Below are 27,391 nucleotides of genomic sequence, written 5' to 3'. Positions count from 1 at the left end.
GAACAAAGATTTCCCTGAAAGTTGACTGTATCTACTTGAGCATTCATGATATAGAAATTTCCTAATAAATGTGTTTATCAATGGCATATGGATATTCCTTCCCTGATATCATTTTAATTCTTACTCATCAACAAGTCACATTATCTCATCTTCATGATTTAAACACCTTTGGAACACGATGTGAAAAGGCCAATGTGCTAAAGAACTAGGCCACTTAAAGCTAGTTCATATGCCATGCCCTTCATTTACTATAATATGAAAACCTTTACCTTAGCTTCTTTTCTGAATGAGGTTCATGATCAGCTCCCAGCTTTTGTCATTATATTTATCTGCATGACATTACTACATCTGTAATAATGTTAAATGAGACAGCTTCCAGCACGCAGAAGCAATTGCCTCCCTCTCTCACACAGGAACCAACTCCTACGTGTCCATTAGAAGATATTAGATTTTAGAACTAGCACATTGACAATCCCTGAATTCTTTGTGGATTAAATGATTTGAAAAACATGTAATGAATTTGCTCTCATGCAATTTATAAAACTTAGCAGACTTCCAAGATTTCTTCATCATCAAAACATCCTTGTAGTTTGACTAAGATGTTCTCACAAGTAGGCTGCTACTGAATCACTAATCACATTTATAACTACAAATGGATTTAGCTCCTGAACTAGCTCATTGCAGAGTCCTGCCAGCATCAGGGGTAGTGTTTAGTTTGGACTCTGGCAAACCACAGATTGAACAACTCTGCATCATTGATTCCTTGTTACAGAAATTGCACAGTAGTGCACATTTCATTTCTGTCACTGTTCCTACAGTGCTGTCAAACTAAGAGAGATTTTGACCTCCAAAAGTCAAATTATGGGAAGGAAATGGTTATCTAAGAGGTTTATAATAGATACCTTGATAAAGAGTATCCACTATGTTTCTACATTCTGATAAAAGCAGGACAAACATTTCTGACAAATTATAGAGATTATTCATTACAGAAAAGTCTTTGCCTCACAGGAATCCAAATGCATCTTCTGGTGACATTATTCTTACTGCCTCTTCAATATCTCTCAGCTCAATTCCCAGCCTTCCACTTACTGATGAACAGTAACTGCAACAGCACAAATAACACAAAACCAGAGCAGCACTATCTGGCCGTTGGAAAATTACAAAAGGAAAGTAATAGTAAAGTACACAGTGACAAGCTCAGAGATGAAGAAGGGATTCAGAAAGAACACAAATGCAGTAGATAAAGTGCATCATTAATTTAGGTCTATTTTTAAAGAAGTCCCTAAGCCATCTGGATTTGGGTTTCTCATCTCCATACACCATGCTCTTGTTTCAGGACTGCAGAACATACTTTTGAGATCTGTTAAATTTTTAGCATTTTGTAGCATCCCTTTTTCTAGTTTGTCATCTCTGATTGTATCCTCTCCTCTTTATCTTAGTTAGGATGAGAAGGACAGAGGTAATGTCTTTTTCCCTGCACTTACAAACAACCTTCACATTAAGGCATCTCAAGGGTGTTTGTTCCTTTTTCACTGAGCAGATATACTGGATGTTTATCATATCGTTCCTTCCTGCTCCTAAGCAGAACCCCCCACTGAGATTCTGGGGACAGCAGCCAGCCAGACTGCCAGCCCTAATGCTTCTATGCCTCATTAGGTGACCTCCTGCTCTTTTCTGCACTCCCCCAGGGCTTCCAGATGTCCAGCAGCAGCGCAACACATCTGTCATGGGAGAGCAGCTCTGTGGCCTCTGTCCCTCCTTGGCTCCAAGGGATAGACCCAACAAACTCAGGGAAGAGTCCAAGTCCATGTGCAGAGCCCAGAGGTGTCCTGTGCCAGTGGAACTGCACTGACATCCGAAACCAGAATTAACTCCTGGGAATTTTTATTGTTCAGAACCTGAATGGCACAGCTCCAGCCATTCCCTGGGTGCTGTCCCTGGTCACCAAAGACCTGCCCAGCCTGGAGAAGAGACCTAATTGTGGCCCTCCAGGACTTGAAAGGACCTGAAAGAAAGATGGAAAGAGGACAAAGGAGGGTCTGAGACCTCGTTGCAGGTACAACTCCCTTGGCAGGGGCAGAGGAGGGGCAGGCACTGATCTCTGCTCTGTGTGACCGGGGACAGCACCCAGGGGATGGCCTGGAGTTGTGTCAGGGCAGGGTTAGGGTGATGATTAGAAAGAAGTTCTTCCTGCAGAGGGTGGTGGGCACTGAACTGTTGAAGAACATACAGGTTTTCAAGCTAAAGAGCCAAAAGCAGCTTCCCATTCAGAGACCTCAAAGATAACAGGAGAATCTGCAAGATGACCTTGGGCTCATTGCAAAAGTGAGAAGAAACCTGCTAACTTCCATGGAAAAATACATGTGAAAAACCCTATTAATAAAGTTAAAAATAAGATAGAAAAGAACTGTTTAGATCCACCACTTTTATGAAATATATCCTAGTTCATATTCAGCTATAGCAGTGTTAATAGTTTAAATAGTGTGCATGTTTAAAAATAGTTCTGTGTGTAACCTTTCTTATAGTCTGTAAAATCCTTGCATAAGGAGTGTTCTAAGTGCCTTTATGCAAACACTGCATGCTTTTCTCCACCATTCCTCAATTCCATTGTACCCACCGACAATGAGGAGGACTGAAAAATAAAACCTCCACTCTAGTTTGATGCAGTTAGGTTGTCTTCATTAACAACTAGAGGTACTGGCCCTCATCAAGGGCCACTAAGAACTGTGTCAGTGTTAGTTGGACGGGGTGACACAGCACAGGGTTTGGTCAGGGCCCCGAGGCCGCCAGAGCTCTGGGAGCGCCGGGATGATGCTCAGGATATTCCATGACTCTGTACCTATTTACAAGCGCCCTGGGGCGGTTCCGTGGTGTAAAGGAGAGCACTCTGAACTCCGAATCCCAGTGACCTGAGTTCGAGTCTCAGTGGACTCAGAATCCCAAGGTTATGAGCTCGAGTCTCAGTGGGGACCGTCCCCCGGCAGTTCAATGCCTCCCTGCCATCCCATCCCGTCAGATCTCGGACGCCAAGCAGGGTCAGTGACAGTCAGTGATGCTGTGACAGTCCCGAGGACTTCACTGTCACTGTCCAAGCTCTCTCTTGGCCAAGGCAAATGGACCTTAAGACTGAAACGGTGAGGCCAGTTCTGTGCACACTGTGCCTCACCCAAAAAATCCACTGCGCAGGCTGGAAGGGCACACCCACGTGGGGAGAGCCCTTCCCAAACCTTCGTTCGCCAAGTCTGGCCATACATATACAATACAAGCGCCGTGAATGCCCTAAAAGCTGAACCTCCCCACACCGAGCCCGGGGCGGGGTGAGCCCGGAGGGGCCGCGGCTTCTGCTGCTTTAAGGGGCGGGTCGGGCTCGGCTCGTCACGGCGGGGCCGCCCCGCTGCCTGCTCGCCATGTACCGCCTGGCCCGGCTGTGTCCCCGCCGGTGTCCCCACAGCCCCCGCCCGGCCTGGGCCTCGCTGCTCCGGGCCCCATTCCCGGCCCCGATCCCGCTCCGGACCCCATTCCCGGCCCCGTTCCCGATCCCGGCCCCGCCGCGCTGCGCCGGCGGCTCCGCCAAGGTACGTGCGGGCTCGGGCGGCTCCCGGCGCGGCTTGGGGGGAGCGCACAAATTCCCGCATCTCCAGAGGGTTTCCAGCGTTGTTTTCCAGCGGTGTTTTTAGGATTAGGGTTCACCCCCACCCCGTCTGCATTTCTATGGGGACATTAAGTCATGTTTCTCTGGGGACAGGGAGCTGTTTTGCACCTGCTGGTGCCAGGGTTGGGAACGGGAGAATTCCAAAATGCCTCGCTCGCAGTTTTAGTTTCTGCAGCTTAGTTTGCGGGGGGATTTCTGGAGCCTCGTCACAAAGCACAATAGGGTGTTTCAGATATGTTTTCATGCCTTAAATCACCGAAAATACGTGAATAAAATTCTCTTTCTAGCAGCGATGGTGTAGCAGCAGCTTCGTTTGCGATGCTGTGCATTATTCAGGGCATGACCACACTGGGTGGTCCAAATAACACGTGGTGAAGGGGCTCTGTTTTAACATCCTGCTTCGATACCATTCCAAAATTGCCTGCTATGAGAGGCTGGGAACACGAGCGAGTTGGAATTTGATGATGAGAACAAGGAAGTTTCTTGTCCTTACAGTCTGTCTGTAAACTCCAGCGTTCCCCTGAGGTTCATGGACCTGTGCATTTCTGAGGAAAATCCGCATTTGGCTCCTTAAATAAATAATGATCATCTTTGTCTGGATGAAAATTCGCTGTACGCTATAAAATCCTAAAATACCATTCAAACCATGCTTGGCTTTTAAGAAAATAACACTGTTGAATAAATAATAGAGTGTTCTTGACTAAGCATGTGATAGTGACTGAATTGTTGGGACAGCTTTTGGCATTATGAGACTATTTTGTTATTCAGCTGGTTGCATTTCGTAACTCAGTATTTAAATTTTGCAGGCTGGGAATCAAAACAGCATTTTTCTTTCCTCCCCAATAAATAATTCCTTCCTGTAATAACATAGGGTGAGTTCTGAAACACAGTGAAGCAGCAGCCAAGTAGTACAGCCATGGAGTCTAATTCCTTCCAGGGGCTGAAAGTAATTAGATTATCAAGCTATGAATCCGTTCTTTTCCTTAGTGAGCTCGCTTAAAAAAAAAAGTTTGAACATTATTTTCCTCATTTACCTTTTAAAGCTCCTAGATTTAAGCAATAATGATTTTTTTTTCTACTGGACATTTTTCATCCTTGGTCCAGATTCTGTTTCTATTCAGATATTGCTTTGGCTCATGAGCCAGAGGAGAAAAATCTGAAATGATCCCTTATCCTTGAAAATTTTGAAATACAAGAATCAGGATAAATTGAGCTACACAATTCTCTGTTTAAGTATCAGTGTGATTTCCTGTCAAAGTGAAATACAAAGTAAAACAAATTATGATTATAAAATGAAAACTAGCAGCAATTCAGTGGGTTTGGGCTGCGGTTGCCATGGGTATTTTAAGACAGTCTTGGATCCTAATTTACAATCTTGCCAAGTCCAAGGATTAATCAAAACTCTTTTTCTTCTAATTTGTGAGCCTTGAAACCACAGTAGGACAGCGAGGGCAGACACTGGGTGGCTGTACCTGTCCTGTGGTGGCCTTTAGCCTGGCTGTCACATTGTCACAACTGCTGCTGAGCTCAGCTGGAAAGAAAGGACTCCTCTTATCTTTCCTGGCAGCTCCTGACTAATTAAACACAAATCCTGATGGTTTTGTGGCAATGTTTTCTTCCTGTCAGTATTTCTTCTCTGGCAAGCATGGAGAGGTATCCAAGGGCTATCTTATTGCCCTTCTTTGTCTGGTTTAAGTTTGCTTAGATACCTATTTTAGTGTGCCGTTCTGCACTTTAAATGTACCTGGATAAAAAGCTGTCTGTAAGTTCTACTGCTGGGCCCTTCACACCAGCCCTGCCCTGGCATGTCCTTGGAGTTGTTGTCTACACTGTGGCAACAGAATTGCTCATCACTGTCAGCACTTCCAGTTCCCCAGTTCTTCCTTTTATCAGGTGATCTACAGAGGGTGATTTATAGGAACTTAAATATTGGATCTCTTCTGTCCGTGAGTTATTCCTAAACCAGCAGCACCCTGGTATCAGGTAGGCTTCCAGTGCCACTGGCTCCTTAGCCCTGGAATAAAAAGCTGTGATCCAGGGATTCACTGTGGAAAGCTGAGCAGTGAAAGGGCTCTGACACCTCAGTCTCATCTCTCAAGCAGCTGTGTGGGTGTGCCTTGGCTTACATTTGGATCAAATAATATGGTTTTAATTACGAAACTTGAATTATGTAAGCACTTAGACCAAGCTCAGTATATCCCTTTGACACAAAAAGGAAGCCTGGGCTGTGCCACTGGCATCTGCTGTGCTGATGTGAAAGAGAAGTGTGTTGCTGCCTTCCCAAATAATTCTGTGTACAAGACACTTCTTTCACTACTTCAGATTGGCTCAGCTGACTGGAATATGATCTTGTGCTTAATGCTAATAAATGCTTTTAATTGTTTTCTTTTTAGGATTCACATGAACCCCCAAACAACACAGCCACTGATCCCAGTGGTGAGAACAAGAAACTCAACAAATCTCAGCAGCTGAAACAAGTTTTTAAAGAATATGGTGCTGTAGGGGTTTCATTCCATGTTGGAATTTCATTAGTATCTCTAGGAATCTTCTACCTGGCTGTGTCAAGGTGAGATTTGTCTGTCACCTCAAGGTAATAGTTTAGCCAAGAAAAATATATTAACCATTGGGCTTATTTCTGGCAGGAGCCATGTACCTTATGCCTTTTGGATCTATACACAGTCACCTTCTGAATTTCGGGTCTAAATGGGTCCATAAATGGGTCTGATCTCCCATCAGCCAGGAGGGAAGTTGTACATGATCTTTCTACACAGGTTCAGCATCAGTGAAAAGAGCAGAGACTGTACCAGAGTAACTGAGCAGAGAGAATGTCTTTGTTTAGCAGAGATATCTTTTGTTGTCACACAGTGCCATGGTCTGTAAAGATAGAGCCATGCAAAAGTGCTGGGACATAGAGATAAACTTATTTTTCTGGGTGTTGAACACAGTTTCTGCAGGAAACAACAGCCACTAAAACTGGATTGGAATAAAAAGAAAATGCAATGTATAGGGAGATGGTGTGTGTGGCTTTGGTGGGAATGCATCAGGTACAAATGTCTGGTGAACATGAGGTATTTCAACTGCGGAAACAAATATTCCCTGCTGCTTATTCCTGACTCCAGTGGGAATACTTGACTTTATCCCGTTTACTACATTGTGGCACAGGGTGACAATGAACGTTTTTTCCTTAAGGTATGACTGCACTCCCAGTTAAAAGATAACTGTACTGGCAGGTGAAGGGTGAAAAGTCACAGAGACAACTTCTTTTGGAAAATTGCTCCAAGCATAGGAACTTGATGAAAGCTGCTATGTCTATAGAGAATTTAAATATTCATGGATTTGGTGGATAATGCTCATATGAGATCCATAACCTTCACTTGCTGGATTTTCGATAACTCTTGTTGTAACCCCTTGTACCTCTCTGTTGGAACACTCTAAGCCAAACAACAGGTACCTCATTTGATTTGCATTATTAGGTGATAAAAGTGTCCTCCAGACACAGAATAGGCTTTATTGTAAAATTTGGGAAAATGAATTTAACACAAATTCATGCTAACTTTTTAAAAATCCTTGCTTAGAGAAATAGATTATTTTGTCTCCAAAGGCTCAGCTTGGGGGTTGGAACTGGATGAGCTCTAAGATCCCTTCCAACCTCAACCATTCTGTGGTTCTGTGAGTATTTTCCATGCACATTCTGCAGCTGCACAGTTGCAAAACTGAGAACATGCTTAACTTCACAAGGAACTTGCCAATTTCAAAAAAATAAAAAGTGCATCTGAAAATACTGTATGTGTCATTTCTACAGAAATCATTTATTTCAGCAGTAACAGCTTAAGCTGTTTTCAATATTAAGCAGCATCTAATTTGCACATAAATTCCAGAGTTGGAAGTGTGTCATGATAAATTCACTGAAAAAACCCAACATTTGGAAAAATACAAACCTTAGAATTAACTGAAGAAATGTTGTTTATCTCTCTGCAGTGGTGTGGACATGGCTGCAATCCTCCCCAAGCTTGGTTTCAGTGACTCCTCGCTGCAGTCCAGGATGGCTGCAGGCACCAGCACCTTTGTCCTGGCCTACGCCGTGCACAAGCTCTTTGCTCCGGTGCGAATCAGCATCACGGTGGTGTCTGTGCCCTTCCTTGTCCGGTACTGCCGCAAGGTCGGCTTCTTCAAACCCCCTGCCTCCAACGCATGATGCTTTCTTACTGCCTTTTGGTTTTTACATGCTCTATATCCACAAAGATTCTTTAAAAGACTTCCTTGGATTCATGTTCGTGCTGACCTCACTTTGCGTTTCTCACTTGTTCTTTTGGGTAAAAAGTGAAAAGTGCTGTCCTTGCCTTCTTTCTCTTTTGCCCCTTCTTTGGAAAAACCTGTTAAAATGGTATCTGGTTTCCATTGCAAGTGGCAATATAAATGCTTGACAATGAGCAGTCTCTTAACACGCAGTTCTGGGGCTTTATAATCTTGCTTTTTGGGCCTTAATTTTTTTCCTTGTCAAAAGAGAGCTGCAGTGTTAGTTCATTACTGCATAACTGAGAAACAGATTCTCTTTCCAGTAGAATAATACCCTGCATGAGTAGTTCTTTTAGTAGGTGTCTAGATTGGAATCTAAAGTGGCAGGTGGGTGTTTCTTTTGTTCGAGCCTGTCTCATAGCACAACACTTACACTGAACTAACTCTGGGGGGAGTACCCATGAGTCATTGTTGCAGTGATAATTGTTTTAGCCAGAATAGGTGATGCACTGTTCTGAAAACACAGCTCTAGTGCAGTGCTTCCATATTCCAAGCTTTATTGTTTGGAAATGTGTTTTATTTATAGGCTAGGAGCTGGTCTTACTAAACTCCTTTTGTTACTACAATTTTTTTTATGCTTATGACTCAGAATCCTGAGTCAACTGAAATCAGTGTAACCAGAATTACCTCCTATGTGAACATACCCCAAAGAGAATCAAGTCAGAGACAAGCTGTGGCATTTTTAATGTCTGCAGATGTGGCTTTGTACTGGAAACACATTTTTTTATCTTAAAACTAACCCAAGCAGTTTCTGCTCCTGTGTATAAAACTTAAACCTGCACCTGAAGCCCAGACATTCCAATTCACAGCTTGTGAGGAACAAAGTCTGTGTTTTTGGCTGAGACTGGTGAATGTACCAATTACAGCTGCTTTTCCTTTCTTTATGGGGACACTTCCATTAGAATGTAGTTACACATCAATATTTTCACACATTACCTTCCAGTTAACCTTAAGACTGAATCCCAGAACTGAGTGGTCAGGGTAACAGTCTGAGGTAAGCCTGAGTTTTAGACTCAGACTAGGCCTAGAGTTGTTTTAGACCTGTTCCTCCTTGCAGGTCTGTTCTTTTCACATTGTCTTTGTACTCACCCTGCCCCCAAGGTGGCTCTGACAGAAGTCAGCTCATTAAAAAAGCAGGAAGTTACCCTGGTGATCAATTTATTTTTCTTTTTTTTGGCTGAAATTTAGTGAATTAAGAGGAAGGAATCATGAGATGAGGAGGAGAGTTGGTGAGGGAGGAAGAAAAGAGCAAATAACTTATGAGCATATGCCATAAAATTAAATTGCACCTTAACTTCTTCCCCACACAAAGTCCAACCCAGAGGCAGGTTGGATGCACTGAGGTGTTACCCAGGCTCCATTTGTACCAAGATAATAAAAGAATTCCAGAATAAATATAAGGCAGCCTTGTTTTCTTTATTTAGAATCAGTTCTGATGAGTCTGTTTTGTCCTAAAGTTAGGATAGAGAAGGATTATTCAAAGCTTTTTCTTTCTCAAAGTAGTGTGTAAAGCTGGAATCATTTAAAGCAGATATATCTAGAGTAGAAGGCACCAGCACTAAACTAGTTTTCTTGCTGTAAAAAGAAACAGCTTCACAGAAATTATGACCAAAATTCAGATTACTTAAGATAAATATAGTTGTATAAACTACTGGCAATTTGTTTACATAAAGTTTTTTTCAAAGTATATTTTAAATTAATTTGAAAATATATTTTGAATTCTAGAATCCTTGCTTGTAAAAGGATCATTTTTAAAATTGTTTTTAAAATAGTGAAGATTACCTTAAAGTCTTACAGTGAAAGTACAATAAATTGCTTTCTCTTAGTTTGCTTGGAGTGTTTTACTGGAAAATATTTGGTCTGTTTATTTTGACGACAAAGGGCCTGACCCCATCAGGACATTTTAGAGAATGTCTTACAGCACCAGATGTTAATACAACAATCTTGTTCAATAACAATACTTTGCAGCATTTCTCTCTAGAAGTGCTTGCAGGTCATGTTATGTTTCAATAAATTTGTTTAAAAAAGGACAAAGTAGGCTAAAGTCTATATAAATTAACAAGGTAAGGAGCAACATCTTTGGTACTTACCTTGTAATGCTGAGCTGGGATTGTGGGAGAATATGTACTATCTTAAATTTGCATTAAGTGCATTGTTTCCATTAATGCAGTTTCCATTGATTAAGTGCACCTGCTTGGTGGTACCAGCACTCTGAAAAGAACTTTATACCAACTTCCTTTCTGACAGAGGTGGGAATTAAACTTAGTGACCAGAGTTCAGCTGTGCTGCTGTTGGAGACCACCAGTGCCACAAGGAACCCCACCATGCTGGTTGCAGTGTAACAAGTCTTTATTTTCAAAGTTGAGTGCTCACATTTAAAAGGAACTAGAGACAAAAAATAATTGACGCATCATTTTCAGACCACTTAAAAAACGCATTCACCTCACTCAGTCTCAGATTACACCACAGTTAGGGTATCCTTAGCAGCCCAGGATATGTGGAGCAGGTGCCTCCAGGATATTGCACTATTCAATAAACCTGAACAACTTCTTGTTGGAACAATGAACCATAACCAGAACTGACCACAAGAGCTTTGAACAGCTGAACACATCAAACCTGGCCCACATGTACCTGGATTTCAAGTATGTTAAATATTCCACAGGCTCCTGCTAGAAGTCAAATAACTTTATGTTGCAATTAGAGTGTAAGACAACAGCCAACACAATTGCCATTAGATTCCAAGACCTGCTTTTCCTATTGTAAGCATTACAGTAGTCACAGTACAAGACTCCTTTTGTTGGTCCCACAAGATCCCCCCTACCAACACTATGTTTTGGATGGGGCAGCAGCATCACTCTTTCTGCTGTTGGGCATCTTTGTAGAGTTTGCTGTGATCCAGGGATGAAGAAGAACATCCTTCAGGGGTAGTCGATGGAATGGATTGTGCTTCAGAAGCTTGGAAATCAAATCCCTTGCACCTTCTGTTACAAATGGAGGAAACTTGAACTCCACCTAAAGAAAAAGGACACTAAAGACGAGGCAAAAGTTCCTTGGCAATAACCACAAGGCTCTCCTTTACCCTCCAAGTTACACCATGAAAGGAAAGCTGTCAGCTTTGTAGGCTGTGCACCTTGTGCCTGTTGAGATGAGATCAACTAATTTCATCAGAACCCTGAACAAGGTTCTTTCTGCTTGCAGAAGTGTTTGTGTATTATCGTGTGTATTTCCAGCCTGCTTCAAACAAACATAGTCTGCTGGAACCTTTCTGGGGTAAAGCCACAGAAAAAGTTCAGGTTATGGATTTTTAGTAGCACCTTGAATGTAAAATACTCATTTTCTCAATTAGAAAAGCTGTGGGGAAGATGAGTTGCTTTATAAAACAGAGAAATTCAGATGCAGCCAGAAACAGGGCAGAACCAAGGAAGCAAGGCAAGGTTATCTGAAGCCTCTTTATAATCATTGCACTGAATGAGCAAAGACAGTTTTGGGGATATCATTCTACACATACTATGTCATGCGACAGTTCTAGTTACAATGCATCATTGAAAATGTCTAGAATTGAAAGGCAGCTTGTGCAAATAAGCACTGGCACTTACCCTGGAAATAGCTCTGTAGGTTTCCTGATATGTTGCTGCTTCAAAAGGTGGTTTTCCTACAAGGAATTCATAGCACAGAACTCCCAGGCTCCAAATATCCACCTTTTCATCATGTGTTCTTCCCTCAATCATTTCAGGAGGCAGGTAGTCAAGTGTCCCACAGAGAGTTGTTCTCCTGAAGAAAAGTCCAAGTTAATCACTCATTATGGTAATTACTGGATCTGTTTTCTGAGGCAGATAAACTAATGCTGGCCATCATCAGTACCTCAGTACAGTCCACCTGAATGGACTCAGCACCACCAGAATATCTGGCAAAGAATGGCCAGCAGTGCATTTGCTACTTCTATCTCAGTCTCTGCAATCAGTTTTATCTCTCCTTTCTTCACCCTACTAGCTAGAACAAATGAAGTCCTTCTCTGTCAAGTTCACACCCAGTAAGGAAATAACCAGATTGCCAATGTTGCTCTGTCGTCTTAGGGACCACTGTAACCAAACAGCAACATTCATCTTTTTCAGAGTTCAAACCTTGCTGAACCTAAGTTGAAAAAACAGGGTAACACCACTCCTCTGCTACACCATGTGACTATTAACACTTTTGTAGGTCTTTGCCTGGTATTTTAAGAAGTGCACATGTACCTCCATTCCACAACAGTGTGACACAAAAACTGCAGTTTTCACTACAGAAGGATTTCACTGGATAAAACAAATACTGAATTCTCACCTGGAAGATGGAGCATGTACAGACCATCCAAAATCAGCAATTTTTAACTCTCCATTTGAGCCAAGCAGCAAGTTTTCTGGCTTGATGTCTCGGTGGATCACACTCTTGGAATGACAGTACGAGAGGGCATCTGCTAGTTCAGTGATGTACTGTGATTAGAGAACAGCCTTCATTAAAGACATTGCCATCTGACTTTATCTGGCTGCAGTGCAGCCTTTTCTAGGTATAATTATGGTTTTAAGTTAAAGCAGTTACTCCTTAAACCCTTCAAGTCTGGCAATGCAGGTCAAGTAACCAAGCACCTGCAATATTAACCATATATTATTGCACAGCACTAATGTAATTGTGCTTCCAACTTAGTCCCTTTTACAAGCCCTTATGCAAGTAAGCATCCAAGGAATCTCAGTGTCACCCAGCACAACACAGAACTTTATGTGAAGAGCTGGCTTTATCCTGCAGATATTCCAGCTACAGAAAGTAATGTATAGGAAGCTGGAACAACCTACAGTAGCAGTTCTTTGCTCATCAAACTTGGTGAGCTTCTGAAGTTCTTTGAAGACTTCTCCACGAGGTGCATACTCTAGAATCAGGTAGACTCTGGTGACATCGTGGAAGTAGCCATATAATCTGAGAATATTGGGGTGCCTGCAAAGAGATTTAAATGTTATTCTGAACAAGGTATTTGTCCAAAACCTTTAATTTTCCTTTCCTCCCTCCTCCCTTTCAAGACCAGGATGGGACCCTTATCTCGTATCAAGAAGAGCTTGACAGCAGATCCGTGGTGTTCACCAAAGCAGCAGCTTAAGAGTCCCTACCAGGAAGCAACCAGCCAAGGGTTTGGCCAATTCATATCTTCTGAACATACTTTTCTACAGCACCTGGAAATTACCATTGAATGTGCCAATTCCTGTCAGTTTGGGAATTTAAGCTTAAACAATTTCTGTGAAAACTCAATTTCTTCTTATTTTCCAAGAAGCACAGAAACAAGCTCAGACTCCTCAGAAGTTGCAGCCACATAAATCTAAGCAACAGACAAAGGAATTTTTAAAATAGGAAGATTTGTTACCAGAGGTCACTTCACTGTAAGGCTGACAAAGGTAAGTTGTGGTGCAGAAAGGCAAGAATCCTGACTACAAAACCAGAGTATCACATGTTTAATAAGAAACTTCTCATATCTGGAAAGAAACCTGATCATAAAGAAACCTTATCTGAAATCAAGGTTACTTTGTTTATTTGAATGCAAACGAAGCAGAGTAATTAGTCCCTAAACTTTACCTAAGATGGGACTGTATTTCAACTTCTCTTCGTAGCTGATGCTCCACACCAGCTTCCTCAAGTTGTGTTTTAAAGAGCACTTTCAGTGCAAGAATAAATTTACTCTGTCTTTCACGGGCCAGGTACACATTCCCAAATTTTCCTTTCCCCAGAGGACGACCAATCTCAAAATCATCGAGAGACCATTGCCTTCTGCAAGAGAAAAAAGAAAGATAAAACTAAATACATTCTTGGGCTTTGCCTCCTAAATTTACAGTCTTCAATGCTCCTGTTCAATAGATGCTTAGTGATTTTAGTCTTGAAGATGAAGAGAATAAAATATGCACTGAGACTTTCCAAAAGGAAGTTCTGGAAGTTATTTTCTTCCTTTCTAAAGTTTAGGCAGACTAACTTTGATAATAAATGCAGACTAAGACCAAGCACATTACTGCAAAAATCAAGATTGTCTGTACCAGGCTCAGCTCCTTTGGCTACATTTAACTCAGACACATCACTAGTGCAATCAGAACTATTTAAGGTAGCCACAAACAAATCCATCTCCATCCTGTTAGACTCCAGCCTCTTGCCCAGATGAAGGAGACTTTGTTTTCAAGAGTTTGTCTCAGGACTGGAACAGCAGCTATCAGGGTTCTCTCATGGGAAGTGCTATTTATGCATTTAGTACAAAGTTTGCTTTAGATTACAGCAAGTCCTTGTTCCTGAGAATTATCAGGTCAAAGGAAGCTTTTCTGTTGTCTCTGCAAAGTGTAGGGGTCACCAGTCTCCATGACCAAGGGATTCAAGTAGCCTTCAGCTTAGCTGAAATTCAGATGCAACATGAAGTCCTAGAAGTTAAAAACAAGCCTAAGCCAACAGGCCTCAGTTGTCCAGAATTTAGGCATAAAACTTACTTTTTAGTCTCCTCATTTTTCTTTTTGGCATTCTCTTCACTTTTCTGTTTAGAGGTGATTTCTGTTTCAGGATTTTTTGCTGTGGACAGAGAAGTAAAACCATTTACAAACCAGACCCAGAAACAACACAAACATTCACACAGGAGCAAATCCAACCTCTCTGCACCATCTGAACAAGTTCTTACAGAATACATCCTGTAACAGTTCAAGGAACCTAGCATAGCTGACTGCTGAGACACAGTGCTAGCAAAACATAGTTTTAAAAGCTTTCTTAAAAGAAGAATCCCTCAAAAAACCAGTTCTTCCCCAAAAAAGAGTATTCTTGTGTGTAAAATGTTAACATGAATCCTGGAAAACCTGTGATAGCTGAGTGCCAACTACATTAACTCACAGCTGGCTGGTGAGCACCTGGAACTTTTTAACACACATACTGACTCTAAACAGCGAATTTAGAGGTAAGTTGACAATGATAGTCCAGTAACATCTAAGGTGAAGCACCTGCTGCTCTTCTGTTTTGGGGCACAATCAAGAACTTCTCTACAGGGCTGTTCCCAGGTCAGCAGCAGCTTTATATTCCCTGCACTACACTCTGCTCCACAGGAGTATCCCAAGTGTCCCAGCTGTGTGAACACAGGCACATCATCCTCAGAATTACCAGGTCCTGGAGCCTGTTGGGGTTTCTCACTGTTCTTGCTTGGAACCTGAGGCTTCACTGTAGCCTGGACAGGCAGTTTGGGTCGGAGCTGCTGCGCTGTCGGGTGATGGGACAGTTTTTGGTTTGACAGTGCAGCTTTTTGGGATTGCACAGGAACTCGCTGGGCAAAGTTTGCAGGACACAGGACACGTTGTGCTTGAGCTCCACTGGTCAGTAACCGGCTCTGGGCAGAATGCTGAGACACAGGGACACGTTTGGGGGCATCCCCAATGGGATTAGCAACCTTCAAAAAGGAAAGAGTCCATGTTAGCTGGAGAACACTTCAGACCAGAACTTTTTCACACACATACGAAGAACATCAGCCAAAGCTATCAAGACTCACTGTGAGCACATACCCTGCTTTGAGTCATTGCTGCCTTTAATACTGCTCATCCTAATCTATCTTGCACTGCAACAGTTCAACAGAACAAAGCAAATTTAGAAGGTGTTGCTGCCTTTAATCTTCTGCTTTCAGTAGGAGAAGGTAGTTTAGGCTTATATTTAAGAAATTCTTATTTTGGCTACAGTCAAGTTCAAATGCTAATAGTCAGCATTCCTACATTTGACCCTCTAATTGTACTTATGCAACAATTCGTACTTTTTCTTTCCCTAGATATTACTCCTGGTTCAGTTTCCTAAAAATAATGTAATCATAGATTTATTAAAAGGAAACATTGTTTATGCTGGTTCAAGACCTTACCAGGACTATTTAGTATTAGGTTAAAAACCTGAGAGAGTGCTAGTGTTTCTAAATAGAAAATATATATAATCAGGGTGACCTTGAGCATGTGTATCAATAGCAACATTGACACAGTGCTTGTTTTTGGAAACTGTATCTGGAATAAGCTGATTAAATACAGTTGCTCCCTTTTTAAAGGATCTTAAAGTACTTAAAATGTGAGGATTTCCCAATTAAAGTAAGACACACTAATAGTAGGAATAATAAGAAAAGATAAGCCCTGGGCACTATTCTCTGCAAGAGAAAGCTACAGAAGGATAAAATTACTACAGAGTTTGAAACCTCTGGTTCCTCTGTGATTGGGAAAAACACATCCCCCAATGCTACGCTAAAAACTAAGGTAAAAACTTCCAGTCCCAGACCCAACCAGACAGACCCACAGGCCTCTGAATCTTAACTGCAAAATCCCAAGAACTCAGACATCAAAACCAGCAATACAAAATAGGAAACTGCTCAGAAGAGTGAACATAAAATGCACATTTTAGACACTTACTCTAGCGGGGCGGCCGGGGTAGGCGGCGTAGTTCTCCTTGGTGTTCCTGTCCATCGTGCCCAGGGGAGGGAGGGACACACAGATCGGCCTGGGGGAAGACAGGAGTCAGCACCAAGAACACGCGAGGGCTCGGGGCTCTTACAAACACCCCTCCCAGCCGCACTGAGCGCCCTCCGGGCCGTGCCCCGATGGGAGGGACCCCTCAGAACTACGAGGGCCCCTAGGAGGGCAGAGACCCCCAAGAGAACCACGGGGAGCCCCCTGAGGGCAGAGAGACCAACAGCCCCGGAAACACGGGGAGCCCTGGGAGGGCAGGGAACGCCAACAGAAGCACAGAGACCCCTGGGAGGGCATAGACCCCCCCAGCAGCGCAGGAACCCCCCAAAAGCACCAGGGCCCCCCAGGCCCCCGCACCGCTCCCGCCGCCTCCGAGGCCGCCGCGTCTGTTTGAATTCAAACGGCCGCGCGTTAAATACCTTTTAAACCCGGGCCGCCCGCCATTGGCCGCGCTCCCGCCGGCCGCGCTCGCCCATTGGCTCCCGCTGCTGGGCTGGTCCCCGCCCATTGGCTGCTCCGCGCGGGGTGGGCGGGGCGGAGGCGCCCGTCCCCTCTTCGCTGCGCACGCGCAGTCGGTCCGTCCGGCCCCGCCGCCCTCCCCTCCCCGCTGGGTGTTGTGGCCGCGCCGTGCGCGCGTTACGTACTTTGCGTAGCGCCCGCGCACTGCCCGCCGGCGCGCGCCACCCGCGCACTTCCCGCCGGCCGCTTCCGCCGCCGCCGCTGCGCAAAGTGCGTAACGCGCCCCGCGCGCCGCTCCCGCCGCCCGTCCCGTCCCACCTGTGGCCGCCGCCGCCCGCGCCGCGCCCGCCCCGCGCCCTCCGCTCCGCTCCGCTCTGCTCCGCCGCCAGGTCAGTCCCGCTCCCCGCAGCCACCGCCGCGCCTGGGGCCGAGCGCCGGCGGGGCCATTGTGTGCGTGCCCCCCCCCGGACGGGCCGAGCAGGGCCGGAGCGTTTCCCGCAGCGTTTCCCGGAGCATTCCCCGCGCGTCCCGGCAGCGCCACGTGCCGCCGGCGGTGAAGCGCGAAGGCAGCGGCCACAGCGACGTGCGGGAGCCCCCCCGGGACCCCCCGCAGCCGGGACAGCGCGGGCCGAGGCGGTGCCGGTGCTGCCCCGGGGCCCCCGAGAGGCCCCGCGGCCGCCCAGGGCAGGAGAACTCGGTCCCGGCAGCGCTTCTCGCGAAGAACCGCGGCCTGAAGGCAACTTTCCGCTGTGCCCGCGGTGCTGAAAACAAGAGCGAGGGGGACCCTGGTTGTCTGTGTGGGTGTTTGCAAGCGGGTCAGGATAGGGAAAAAGAAGATGTCGGGCCGCCGAGTGGCCGCAGCGTGTGACAGACGACAGCTGCCCCGGGGCATGGGGGCCATGGCAGCGCCCATGGCCGCGCCGCTGCTCGACCCGCGCCCGCTCCGGCTGCCCTTCCTCGAGGCTGACGTGAGTAGGACCCGGGGAGGGGTCGGGCTGCGCTCGGACACGGGCGGGGCGAGGCGCCGGTGGCGGGGCCAGCCCGGCCTGCAGCGCCCGCAACTTATTGCCCAGCCCGGGCACGTCCCCCTGGTTGGGATCCGGGCTCTGGCGGAAGCGCCGCTTCGGAGCTTCGCGGCTGCGGCACAAAAGAAACCCCAACCCCGTCCTGTGCGGGGCAGGCCCCGCATCCCGCACAGAGCGCGGCTCGGGAGCGGCCCCGCTTGGCCACGGGAGGGGGAGTGGGAGTGGGGAGCCCCGGGATCCCTGAAAGGGGCAATGGGATAGGGAGGGGGACCCTCGGGACACCCGGAAGGGGCTTGGGAGAGGAACCCCTGAAGGGGGAGTGGGGAGAGGGATCCCCGGGACGGGGAATAGGGAGAGAGATCCTCGGAACTCTTGGAAAAGGGAATGGCAATGGGGAGAGGGACCCCTGGAAGGGGGACGTGGCAAGAGGGGAAAGGGACGATCGGAACCTTTGGAAGGGGATATGGAAATGGGAGACGGACCCCCGGAAGGGGCAATGGGAAGAGGGAACCCCGGGAGTACTGGTGGGGAAACTGGGCAGAGAGACCCGCGGAGCCCCTGAAAGGGGGAACAGGGAGAGGGACCTCTGCATCCCCGGAACGTGGAATGGGGAGAGAGGCCTCTCGGGATCCCTGGAAAAAGCAGAGGGACCCCCGGGATTCCTGGAATGGGGAGAGGGGCCCCCGAATCCTCGTAAGGAGAAGTAGAGAGAGGGAGCCTCGGAACCCCCGGAAGGAGGAATGGGAAGAGGACCCCCTGGATCCCTGTAAGGGGAAATGGACTCAGGGATCTCCGGGAGGGGGGAATGGGGATAGGACCCCCTGGGATCCCTGGAATGGGGAGAGGGATCCCCGGTGTTCCTGGAATGGGCAATGGGGAGAAGGCTTCTCGGGACTGGGGACCGGGCAGAGGGACCCCCGGGATCTCTGGAATGGGGCGAGGGACCCCCGAGAGGGGAGGATGTATAGAAGGCCCCCCGGGATTTGGGGACCGGGCAGAGGGACCCCCGGGCTCCCCCCGGGCCCTGCGCCGCGGCGGTCACGTGGCTCACGGGTGGCGGTCACGTGACGCTCCGCTCTGTGTCCCCCTCCCAAGAGCCGCCTCCCATCGATGTGCGGGCGCTCGATGCAGCCGCCCTCGCGGAGGAGCGTCCTGCGGGCCCGGCCGCCCCCGCCGCTGCCGCCGCCGCCGCCGCTCGATGCGCTCCGCGCTCCCGCCGCCATCTTAGGGGCAGAGCGCGGGCGGCAGAAGGAAGGGTCGGTACGTACCGGGACCCCCGCACGGGGCTCGCCCCGCCGGGACCGGCCCTCGGCACCGCCGGGGCTGCGGGGAGGGACGGGCGGGGCGCGGGGCTCCTGCGGGGAGGGCGGCGGCGCCGGCGCGGGGCTGCCCCGTTCATCCATCCATCGGAGCGCGGGCCCGCCGGCAGCACCGGCTCGGGGCGTTCGCCGGTGCCGCAGCAGTGCTGCCGGCCCGGGGCTGCTGAGGGCACTGCCGGGCCCGGTCACGGCCGGCCTTCTCGCTCCCGCTGCAAAAAAGTGCAACAGGTTATTCCTCCCCTTTTCCTCCCCTTTTCCTCCCCTTTTCCTCCCCTTTTCCTCCCCTTTTCCTCCCCTTTTCCTCCCCTTTTCCTCCCCTTTTCCTCCCCTTTTCCTCCCCTTTTCCTCCCCTTTTCCTCCCCTTTTCCTCCCCTTTTCCTCCCCTTTTCCTCCCCTTTTCCTCCCCTTTTCCTCCCCTTTTCCTCCCCTTTTCCTCCCCTTTTCCTCCCCTTTTCCTCCCCTTTTCCTCCCCTTTTCCTCCCCTTTTCCTCCCCTTTTCCTCCCCTTTTCCTCCCCTTTTCCTCCCCTTTTCCTCCCCTTTTCCTCCCCTTTTCCTCCCCTTTTCCTCCCCTTTTCCTCCCCTTTTCCTCCCCTTTTCCTCCCCTTTTCCTCCCCTTTTCCTTCCTCCCCTATTCCTCCCGTATTCCTCCCATGATTCTTATCCAAACCACAGCAATACTTGGTGCCTGCACTGGAATTTGTTGAAAGGTTGCGGTGGTTTCGTGCAAGTCTCTTGTATGTGGTTTTTCTTCTTCATTTCAGGCCCCTCCAAGGCAGTCCTTGCTCACAATGTATAGGACAAAAGTCAGTTTGAAAGACCGTCAGCAACTTTACAAACTGATCATTAGTCAGCTGCTCTATGATGGCTACATCAACATTGCCAATGGCTTGATAAATGAGATCAAACCTCAGTCTGTCTGTGCTCCATCTGAACAACTGCTGCACCTAATTAAGTTAGGTAAGCCACGACCAAAAGCTGGCAGAAAAGTCCAGTTTGTAAATCCCCAGTGAATTAAGTTGATGTCACTGGAAACACATCTCTGATGCAATGGTTGTGTCTGGTAATAGCCCCACACTTTGTGTGTCTGGGTCCAGCCTTTGCTTCTGGGGTGTTTTTGGATGGCATTCCTGTTTCATCCTTTAGTGAGCATTGAAGGTAATGCAGATCCCTGAGTTGTGTTTGTTTGAACTGTACCATGTGAGAACACTTGCCCAGGATCTGGGTGAGTGGCAGATTTCCAAAAACACCCCAGTGAAGGGATCGTGAGTCTCCAGATCTGAGAGAGAACTCGACCCTCACAGTTGTGCCAACTTTAGAAATAGTTTCTGTGTGATTGTTCCTGACTGTGATGGAAAGGGAGGAACTCATTCCCCTGGAAATCTTTGCTGGCATTTATGTATCAGTCTCTAGGAAATCTTTGCAATCTGCGGTCTCAGCAGAGGTGTCGTGTTCTCCCCCTGTCCTTTCTCTCTGGAAGGGCCTCAGTATGTAGGGAAACACCTGAGCTGCTCTTGGAACAACCTGGCCAAGTCCTGGAAGAGCTTTGGCCATGACATCACGTCTTGTCTGTAACTCAGCAGGTTCTGCTGCCTGCACTGGTTCAGTTTTAAGGGAATAAGTATGTGAAGCCTCGTGTCTGTTTGGAATATGAGTGTGAGACTTGAAATTTGCAGATGAAAGCAGCAAAAATATTTTCTTTTGCATTTGATCACTTGATGATCACCACTAGGCACAGACCTGAAAACTTTTGTGTCTGCCCTGGTGCCTGTGTCAGTGCTGAACTCCCTGTTCTGCAGGTGCATTCCAGAAATAAAATCTATAAACTGGGTGTGCAGAATAGTAAATTTTTTCCCTTGCAATACTGGGATAGTTGTTTGTGGAATAGGCTTTATGCTTCAATGTAATAAAATAGGAAAACAATCAATAAGTGCTTCATTTTTTTACTTGAAAATTCATGTAATAGTGTTGGGGTTTTTTTCACCCACTGGGAAAAGCTGAGGAGAGGCCTGTCCATGGCCAGTAGCTGATTCTTAGTGCCTTTATCAGCACTTTACAATATTCACTGATTGTATTTCCACAGTTAATTAAGAGCTGCACCTACTGCTGTGCAGCCCAAGCGCCTCTCATTGCTCTTCACAAGTGCTGCAGTGTGACTGAACCTGCTCTGCCAGCTCAGCTTTGCCCCTCGGGGTTCCCTTTCCCAGAACCTACCCTGGGGCCTTGGCAGGCTCTATCCCTTCCCTGGGCACAGCCCTGTCTGAGGAGAAGGTTCCCCTGGTGTAAGTGCCCGGATTCTCTCTGCAGGCATGGAGAACGATGACAGCGCTGTCCAGTACGCCATTGGCCGGTCGGATACGGTCGCTCCGGGCACAGGAATTGACCTGGAATTCGATGCAGACGTGCAGACCATGTCCCCTGAGGCTTCCGAGTACGAGACCTGCTACGTGACATCTCACAAAGGGCCCTGTCGAGTGGCCACCTACAGCAGAGATGGACAGTTAATAGCCACAGGCTCTGCTGATGCCTCCATCAAAATCCTGGACACAGAGAGGATGTTGGCCAAGAGTGCCATGCCCATTGAGGTAACACAGGAACTGTAACCCTGTTGGGAGTTGTGTTCATGCTGTGTCTGCTGAGGTGATACAGGAATCATAATTCCTTTGGGAGTTGTGTCCATGCCATGTCTGTACCCTGTGGCTGCTTCAGTGAATCAGAGTCAATACCTGTCTCAGTGTATTTCCTACTCCCAACAGTGGCTCATACCTTTGAAGAAAAGGAAGAACTAGGGCAAGGACATCTGTGTCACTTCTGGCAGCAGTGAGGGAACTGAGCCAGGAATTGCTTCTCCTGGTTGCTGATCTGTGCTGTAGTGTCTGAACACTGACAAGGCACAGGTGGCATTTGAAAGCAGTATTTTGTGCACAAAGCGCACTCTAAATTCTCAGCAAAAAGCTGCAGTTTTGGTGCAGCTTCACTCATTCTTACAGCAGTGCAATGTTTTGCTTTGGGCTGTTTATGAAGGTGGCATGTTTTCTTGCACTAGCTCTCTGCTACTGAAACTTACTTTGTCCTTGAGCAAGTTGTTTGACCTTCGTAAAGATAGAGGGATTTTATTTGTTGACAGCATATAAAGGGCCTTCAAGCAATGAAGGGAACAGATTATGGACCTGGTTGTGTCAGAAAGGAGCTGCTGTTTGGCTGCTCTGGCAAGCCTAAAACCTACTTTTCCTGTCAGATGTTCTGTTTTCTAACAGTATCTTGTTGAATGTTCCTTGTAGGTCATGATGAATGAGACTGCACAGCAAAACATGGAAAACCATCCTGTTATCCGGACTCTGTACGATCATGTGGATGAAGTGACTTGTTTAGCTTTCCATCCAACAGAACAGATCCTGGCATCTGGTTCAAGGGACTACACACTTAAATTGTTTGATTATTCAAAACCTTCTGCCAAAAGAGCCTTCAAATATATACAGGTTAGATACAGTACCCGTTCAGAGCAGCTGAATGTTTAAATGCTGAGGTGTCAGTGAGCTGAGCTGTGTCTGAGCTGATCAGGGGTTAGGAATGTAGGAGGACACAGGTACAATGTTTGCAGATACCATGGTGGAGAGTTTGTGCATAATGGACACCTGTGTTTAAATCTAGTGCCTATCAGCTTTTTGTTCATCTAGACTATAATGTGGCTAAGTTTGAAGTCAGTCTTACCCTTTGTTTTGTAATAGAGCTTGGGATGAGGTGGCGGTGGGCTGGGAGACTGTGACTGGTGACAGGGCCTCCTGTCACTTGGTGCGATACCCCAAAACTGAGTAGGCACCGTGGGCTGCTTTAAGACAAAAACTGATAAGAGTTACAGATAGCTTGTCATCATAATCCTGTAGGAAGTATTTTCCAGTTTGCAGAAACAGAACATGATCATTTAAGTAGTTCTTAGCACTTCAGTGCCACCAGAACTGCCACTCCATTTCAGACTTTCTCCCTCCTGACCCCGGCTGTGTGTTTCTGATCCAACAGGAAGCAGAGATGCTGCGCTCCATCTCCTTCCACCCTTCTGGAGATTTCATCCTGGTTGGGACCCAACACCCCACACTCCGACTGTACGACATCAACACCTTTCAGTGTTTCGTGTCCTGCAACCCCCAGGACCAGCACACGGACGCGATTTGCTCCGTCAACTACAACGCCAGCGCCAACATGTACGTGACGGGCAGCAAGGACGGCTGCATCAAACTCTGGGACGGCGTCTCCAACCGCTGCATCACCACCTTTGAGAAGGCACACGATGGAGCTGAAGTCTGTTCTGCTATTTTTTCCAAGAATTCCAAGTATATCTTGTCAAGTGGAAAAGACTCTGTAGCTAAACTCTGGGAGATATCCACCGGTCGGACACTGGTCAAATACACAGGTATGTGCAGGTGACCTTCCACACACTTTTCAGGGAGGGAAATAGTGTCAGAAGAAAAATAATTTTTAAAGGCAATGGGAGGCTACTGCTTTGAGGATAAATTGCTGCAAGTTTTGGAAAACGCTTGGAATAATTCCACAGGAGAAGCTGTCATGCTTTTGTGTCAGTGTAAATGTATTTAATCTGAGTAGACCATGTCCCCTGAGTAGAGTTTGAAGACTTTCCTGACATCATTACTCCATAGTTTTGGAGGGAAGTTACCAGGAAATTGGGGAAAAGTAAGAAGAAACACTGAACCTCCTTCAGGGCGGTTGTTTTAACCATTAACTTCTTGTGCAAAAGATGGCTCTATAGCCATGGCAATACTCTGAAATGTGCCTGCAGCTGGTTTGTTTCTTTTTTGTTGTTGTTATTTTTTTTTTTTCAAGGATGCAACTGTGTGCAAGGTACTCATCCTTGGAGCATGGTGACAGTGCCATGGTTGGATCTGAGCAGGACGTAGGGAATGCCCAAGGATGTAGAGTTTTGCATGTGACAGCTTTTTTTGCTGGCAGAGGCTTTGGAGTCAAGCACTAAGTGCTTAAGCAGTAGAAGCTGTAGCATCAGAGAGGAGACGATGCTGAAAATTGTGTGTCTCAGCTTTTGGGCTGTGTAGGTCCCTTTTTGCAGTCCAGCTCTCTCCTGCTCCCAGCCAGCAGGGAGCAGCACCTTCCCAGGAAACCTGTGCAGGATGCCAGGGTAGGACCAGCTGTGTACAGTGCACAGTAAATGTTTGTATGGGAAACACATGTTTTATCTGAAGGTGTGGCCAGGGATTCTCATACAACATGCCATATGAAACATACATTACAAAGTCCTCAGTGATCATGAGAATGTGTGTGTTTTCCTGCCTGTGCTCCTTCCCCTTGGTTACAGCTGAAAGCCTCAGGCAAAAGTACAAAGGCAAAAGTGCTCTTGAAGGTAAATGATTGTGCTCATCCTGAGAGGTTGGGCTTGGCACAGCTGGAGTAGATAATCCTTCCATCCTCTAAGGAATTTTGCAATATTAAAAGATATGGACATGGGCAAGAATTTCTTAAAGGAAAGGATCGTCAGGCTGCCTAGGGAAGTGGTGGAGTCCCCACCTCTGGAGGTGTCCAAGGAATGACTGGATGTGGCACTCAGTGCTCTGGGCTGGGTGACAAGGTGGGGATCAGTCACAAGTTGGACTTGATATTTTCCCACCTTGATGATTCTACCAAAGAATATTCATTAGAATATTCCACCTGTTGCATGTGGAAGTGGTAGGAAAGCAGAGATAATGCAGCTCCTTGTGGACTGCAGGAATTGATACTTAGGAAAAGTTTATTCTTAAATCGTGGGAAATTTCCTAAAACATAATGATGTGCTTCAATATTCAGGTGCTGGTTTGAGTGGCCGACAAGTACACAGGACACAAGCTGTCTTCAACCACACAGAAGATTATGTGCTGCTCCCAGATGAAAGGACCATAAGCCTCTGCTGCTGGGATTCCAGAACTGCAGAGCGCAGGAACCTCCTTTCCCTCGGGCACAACAGCATCGTCAGGTGCATCGTCCACTCTCCCACCAACCCTGGCTTCATGACCTGCAGTGATGACTACAGGGCCAGGTTTTGGTACAGGAGGTCAACAACAGACTAAGGACAGCTTTACAAACTGATTACCCAACTCACACACCACCTTGTGTTGATTGTACTGCCGACAGCTGCCTCCATGAAAACCATGCTGCGTCTGGTTTTTAATTCTGTCAAACGTGGCAGAAAAATAGCAAAATACTGACACTCTTTGCCCCACACTAATTTTTTTAATTAGTGCGTGGTTTCATTTTTCTAAGTCATCTCTAATTGTACTTGAGGGAGGGGGGTGGAGAATAAAATGATCCTGGCAGGAAGGGCTAAACTTTTTCTCCTGCCTTTCTGAATCACAAAAGATATTGTGACTGTGTCTTGCTCAAACTGGGCAGAATGAGCCAGTTCTGCTCTGTGTTGTGTCTGTGCAATCCTATGAAGTCTGTTAATGGATTACACAAGGAGCAGCAGAACTTGACAGATATTTTAATGAAGCCTTAAGCTGCATTCAGCCCCAATTCATCCTTTGTAAAGCTCTGGTGTGTATCTTTTAGTCTGGAGGTTTGGTGGATTTTTTTTTTATTGGCCAAGTGGACCATCAGTTCTGAGTTGTCTTGTGCCATAAGAATGCAAACATTATTTTAAATTGTTCAGATGAATTCAAGATATGGTCTTCTGGTATTAAAGCTCAGACGTCCTCTCATCTTCTTCTGAATTTATCTTAACAAGTGGGACCTCAAATCCATAATATTTTCAAGGATTATCCACATTACATCTGACATGTGATTGTGATGCCACAGGTCAAAATGAGAAGAATTTTGCCTTAGAGATCTTTAGTATCCTTTCAAAGCAAGAAACTTGTGCATATGAATTTTTGTATCTGTACCTCAGAAACATCACTGTTTCATTTTACTGAGGAGTTTTTCATGCTGTGTCTGTTACAGAGCATATGAATTACATTTTTAATCATTTAAAAATCCCAGTGCAAATTGTTACAAAACTGTGCTTAAAACTTCCTGTGAGTTTAAAAATTCACTACTTATTTTCACAGGGAACAGCCTGGGCAGAGTTTTAAACATGTTTTTTCAGGCCTGGTGCAGGGCTCTTGGGCATCACATCTGGGATGTTCCTTTGGTCCAAGCTCAGCACTTGCCTTCATGAGGATTTTTAAATGTAATATTGTTCTTGCTGCTGGATTAGCTTCCCATTACACTGATGAATTGTCAAGGGCTGATGAGGGTACAGGTTTTGTCTGTATTTAAATAAAAAATGCCTTTTAAAAATTCTTTGATACATAAAGAAGAGGTTGTATTTGTTTTCTATGTGTCAAGGGAGAAAAGGATCAAATATGGCAAGCTGGGTGTTGAGGGACTTCTTAAAGCTTGGTGAATTCATTGTGTTGCACCTGAATCAGGTAACAGCTACAGATCCGTAGAGTAGAATGTGGGATGGTTCTCTTAAAAGGGAGAATGGAATTTAATGTTCTCTTTAAAAGCTTATGCAAAACATTTTCTGGGCTTAACAATCCTCTTTGCTCCTTCTCTGCCTCCCTCCGAGCTCCTTGAACTCCAGAAACAGGGGTGGCGGGAGATGGTTCTGGTGGAGGAACAAGGAGAAGCACCCCGGGGAGGGAAAAGGGAAGTCCTGCCACAGTCACTGCTGTGTGGTGTGTGCTGGGTGACAGCAGCCCTCTGCCACACTGACAGCAGGGACTTTTTAACTCTGTTAAAGCAGCTGACCATAGCTAGTGCATTTGTTACTGGGCTTTGCAACATCTTGTAGTCATTAAAACCCTGCTGTGGGTGTTAAGTGTGAGCTCTCACCTCAAGCTTCCTAATTCTGCGGTCTTGAACTTACAGTGTAGAATCTACTTGGTTAACACAAAGCCATCCTGCCACTGGCACCCTGCTGTCTTTTCATATCCTGGTCTTCTTCCTGAGGCCAGAGGTTTGGTGGGTTTCTGAGGAATAAGGTCTGGAAGAAACTTAACTCGTGTTGAGTGGGGCTTGGAGTAACCTGGTCTCCCTGGTGTCCCTCCTCACGGCAGGGGGTGGAATGAGATGGCTTTAAGGTCCCTCCAACCTAAACCATTCTGATTCTTTGAAAACATCTTTCCACTGTGGAAGTCTGGAAGTATCTGGGGTGACCATTCCTCCTGGTCTCCTGCTACAGTCAGAGGAGC

At 46.5% G+C, this 27,391-nt stretch overlaps 3 protein-coding genes across 5 annotated transcripts; 2 read left to right on the top strand and 1 right to left on the bottom strand.

Moving 5' to 3' along the window:
- Window positions 1-3,229: 3,229 nt before the first annotated feature.
- FAM210B (family with sequence similarity 210 member B) lies at window positions 3,230-9,931 on the top strand. Its single transcript, XM_071572832.1, has 3 exons — window positions 3,230-3,575; window positions 6,046-6,218; window positions 7,631-9,931. The coding sequence occupies exons 1-3, from the start codon at window positions 3,408-3,410 to the stop codon at window positions 7,845-7,847; spliced, it is 558 nt and encodes a 185-aa protein (XP_071428933.1). The 5' UTR covers window positions 3,230-3,407; the 3' UTR covers window positions 7,848-9,931.
- Window positions 9,355-16,939, bottom strand: AURKA (aurora kinase A). Of its 2 annotated transcripts, none has more exons than XM_071572830.1 (9): window positions 16,833-16,939; window positions 16,357-16,444; window positions 15,086-15,368; window positions 14,431-14,509; window positions 13,541-13,732; window positions 12,772-12,910; window positions 12,266-12,414; window positions 11,545-11,719; window positions 9,355-10,960 (listed from the first exon to the last, which is right to left on the bottom strand). In XM_071572830.1, the coding sequence occupies exons 1-9, from the start codon at window positions 16,919-16,921 to the stop codon at window positions 10,775-10,777; spliced, it is 1,380 nt and encodes a 459-aa protein (XP_071428931.1). In that variant the 5' UTR covers window positions 16,922-16,939; the 3' UTR covers window positions 9,355-10,774. The 2 variants fall into 2 exon arrangements, with proteins under 2 accessions (XP_071428931.1, XP_071428932.1); XM_071572831.1 differs by lacking the exon at window positions 16,833-16,939 and adding an exon at window positions 16,771-16,792.
- A 74-nt stretch (window positions 16,940-17,013) lies between these two features.
- On the top strand, window positions 17,014-26,526 carry CSTF1 (cleavage stimulation factor subunit 1). 2 transcript variants are annotated; one of them, XM_071572999.1, is made up of 7 exons: window positions 17,014-17,840; window positions 18,993-19,157; window positions 19,979-20,174; window positions 21,522-21,799; window positions 22,496-22,693; window positions 23,232-23,622; window positions 25,023-26,526. In XM_071572999.1, exons 1-7 carry the CDS (start codon window positions 17,709-17,711, stop codon window positions 25,280-25,282), a joined length of 1,620 nt encoding a protein of 539 aa, XP_071429100.1. In that variant the 5' UTR covers window positions 17,014-17,708; the 3' UTR covers window positions 25,283-26,526. The 2 variants fall into 2 exon arrangements, with proteins under 2 accessions (XP_071429100.1, XP_071429101.1); XM_071573000.1 differs by lacking the exon at window positions 17,014-17,840 and adding an exon at window positions 17,851-18,663.
- The last annotated feature ends 865 nt before the right edge of the window (window positions 26,527-27,391 follow it).

The sequence above is a fragment of the Pithys albifrons genome, chromosome 18 (assembly GCF_047495875.1).
Source record: "Pithys albifrons albifrons isolate INPA30051 chromosome 18, PitAlb_v1, whole genome shotgun sequence".
Lineage (NCBI taxonomy): Eukaryota > Metazoa > Chordata > Aves > Passeriformes > Thamnophilidae > Pithys > Pithys albifrons.
Note: the sequence above shows the minus strand (reverse complement) of the source record. Positions and strands in the feature narration are given on the sequence as shown.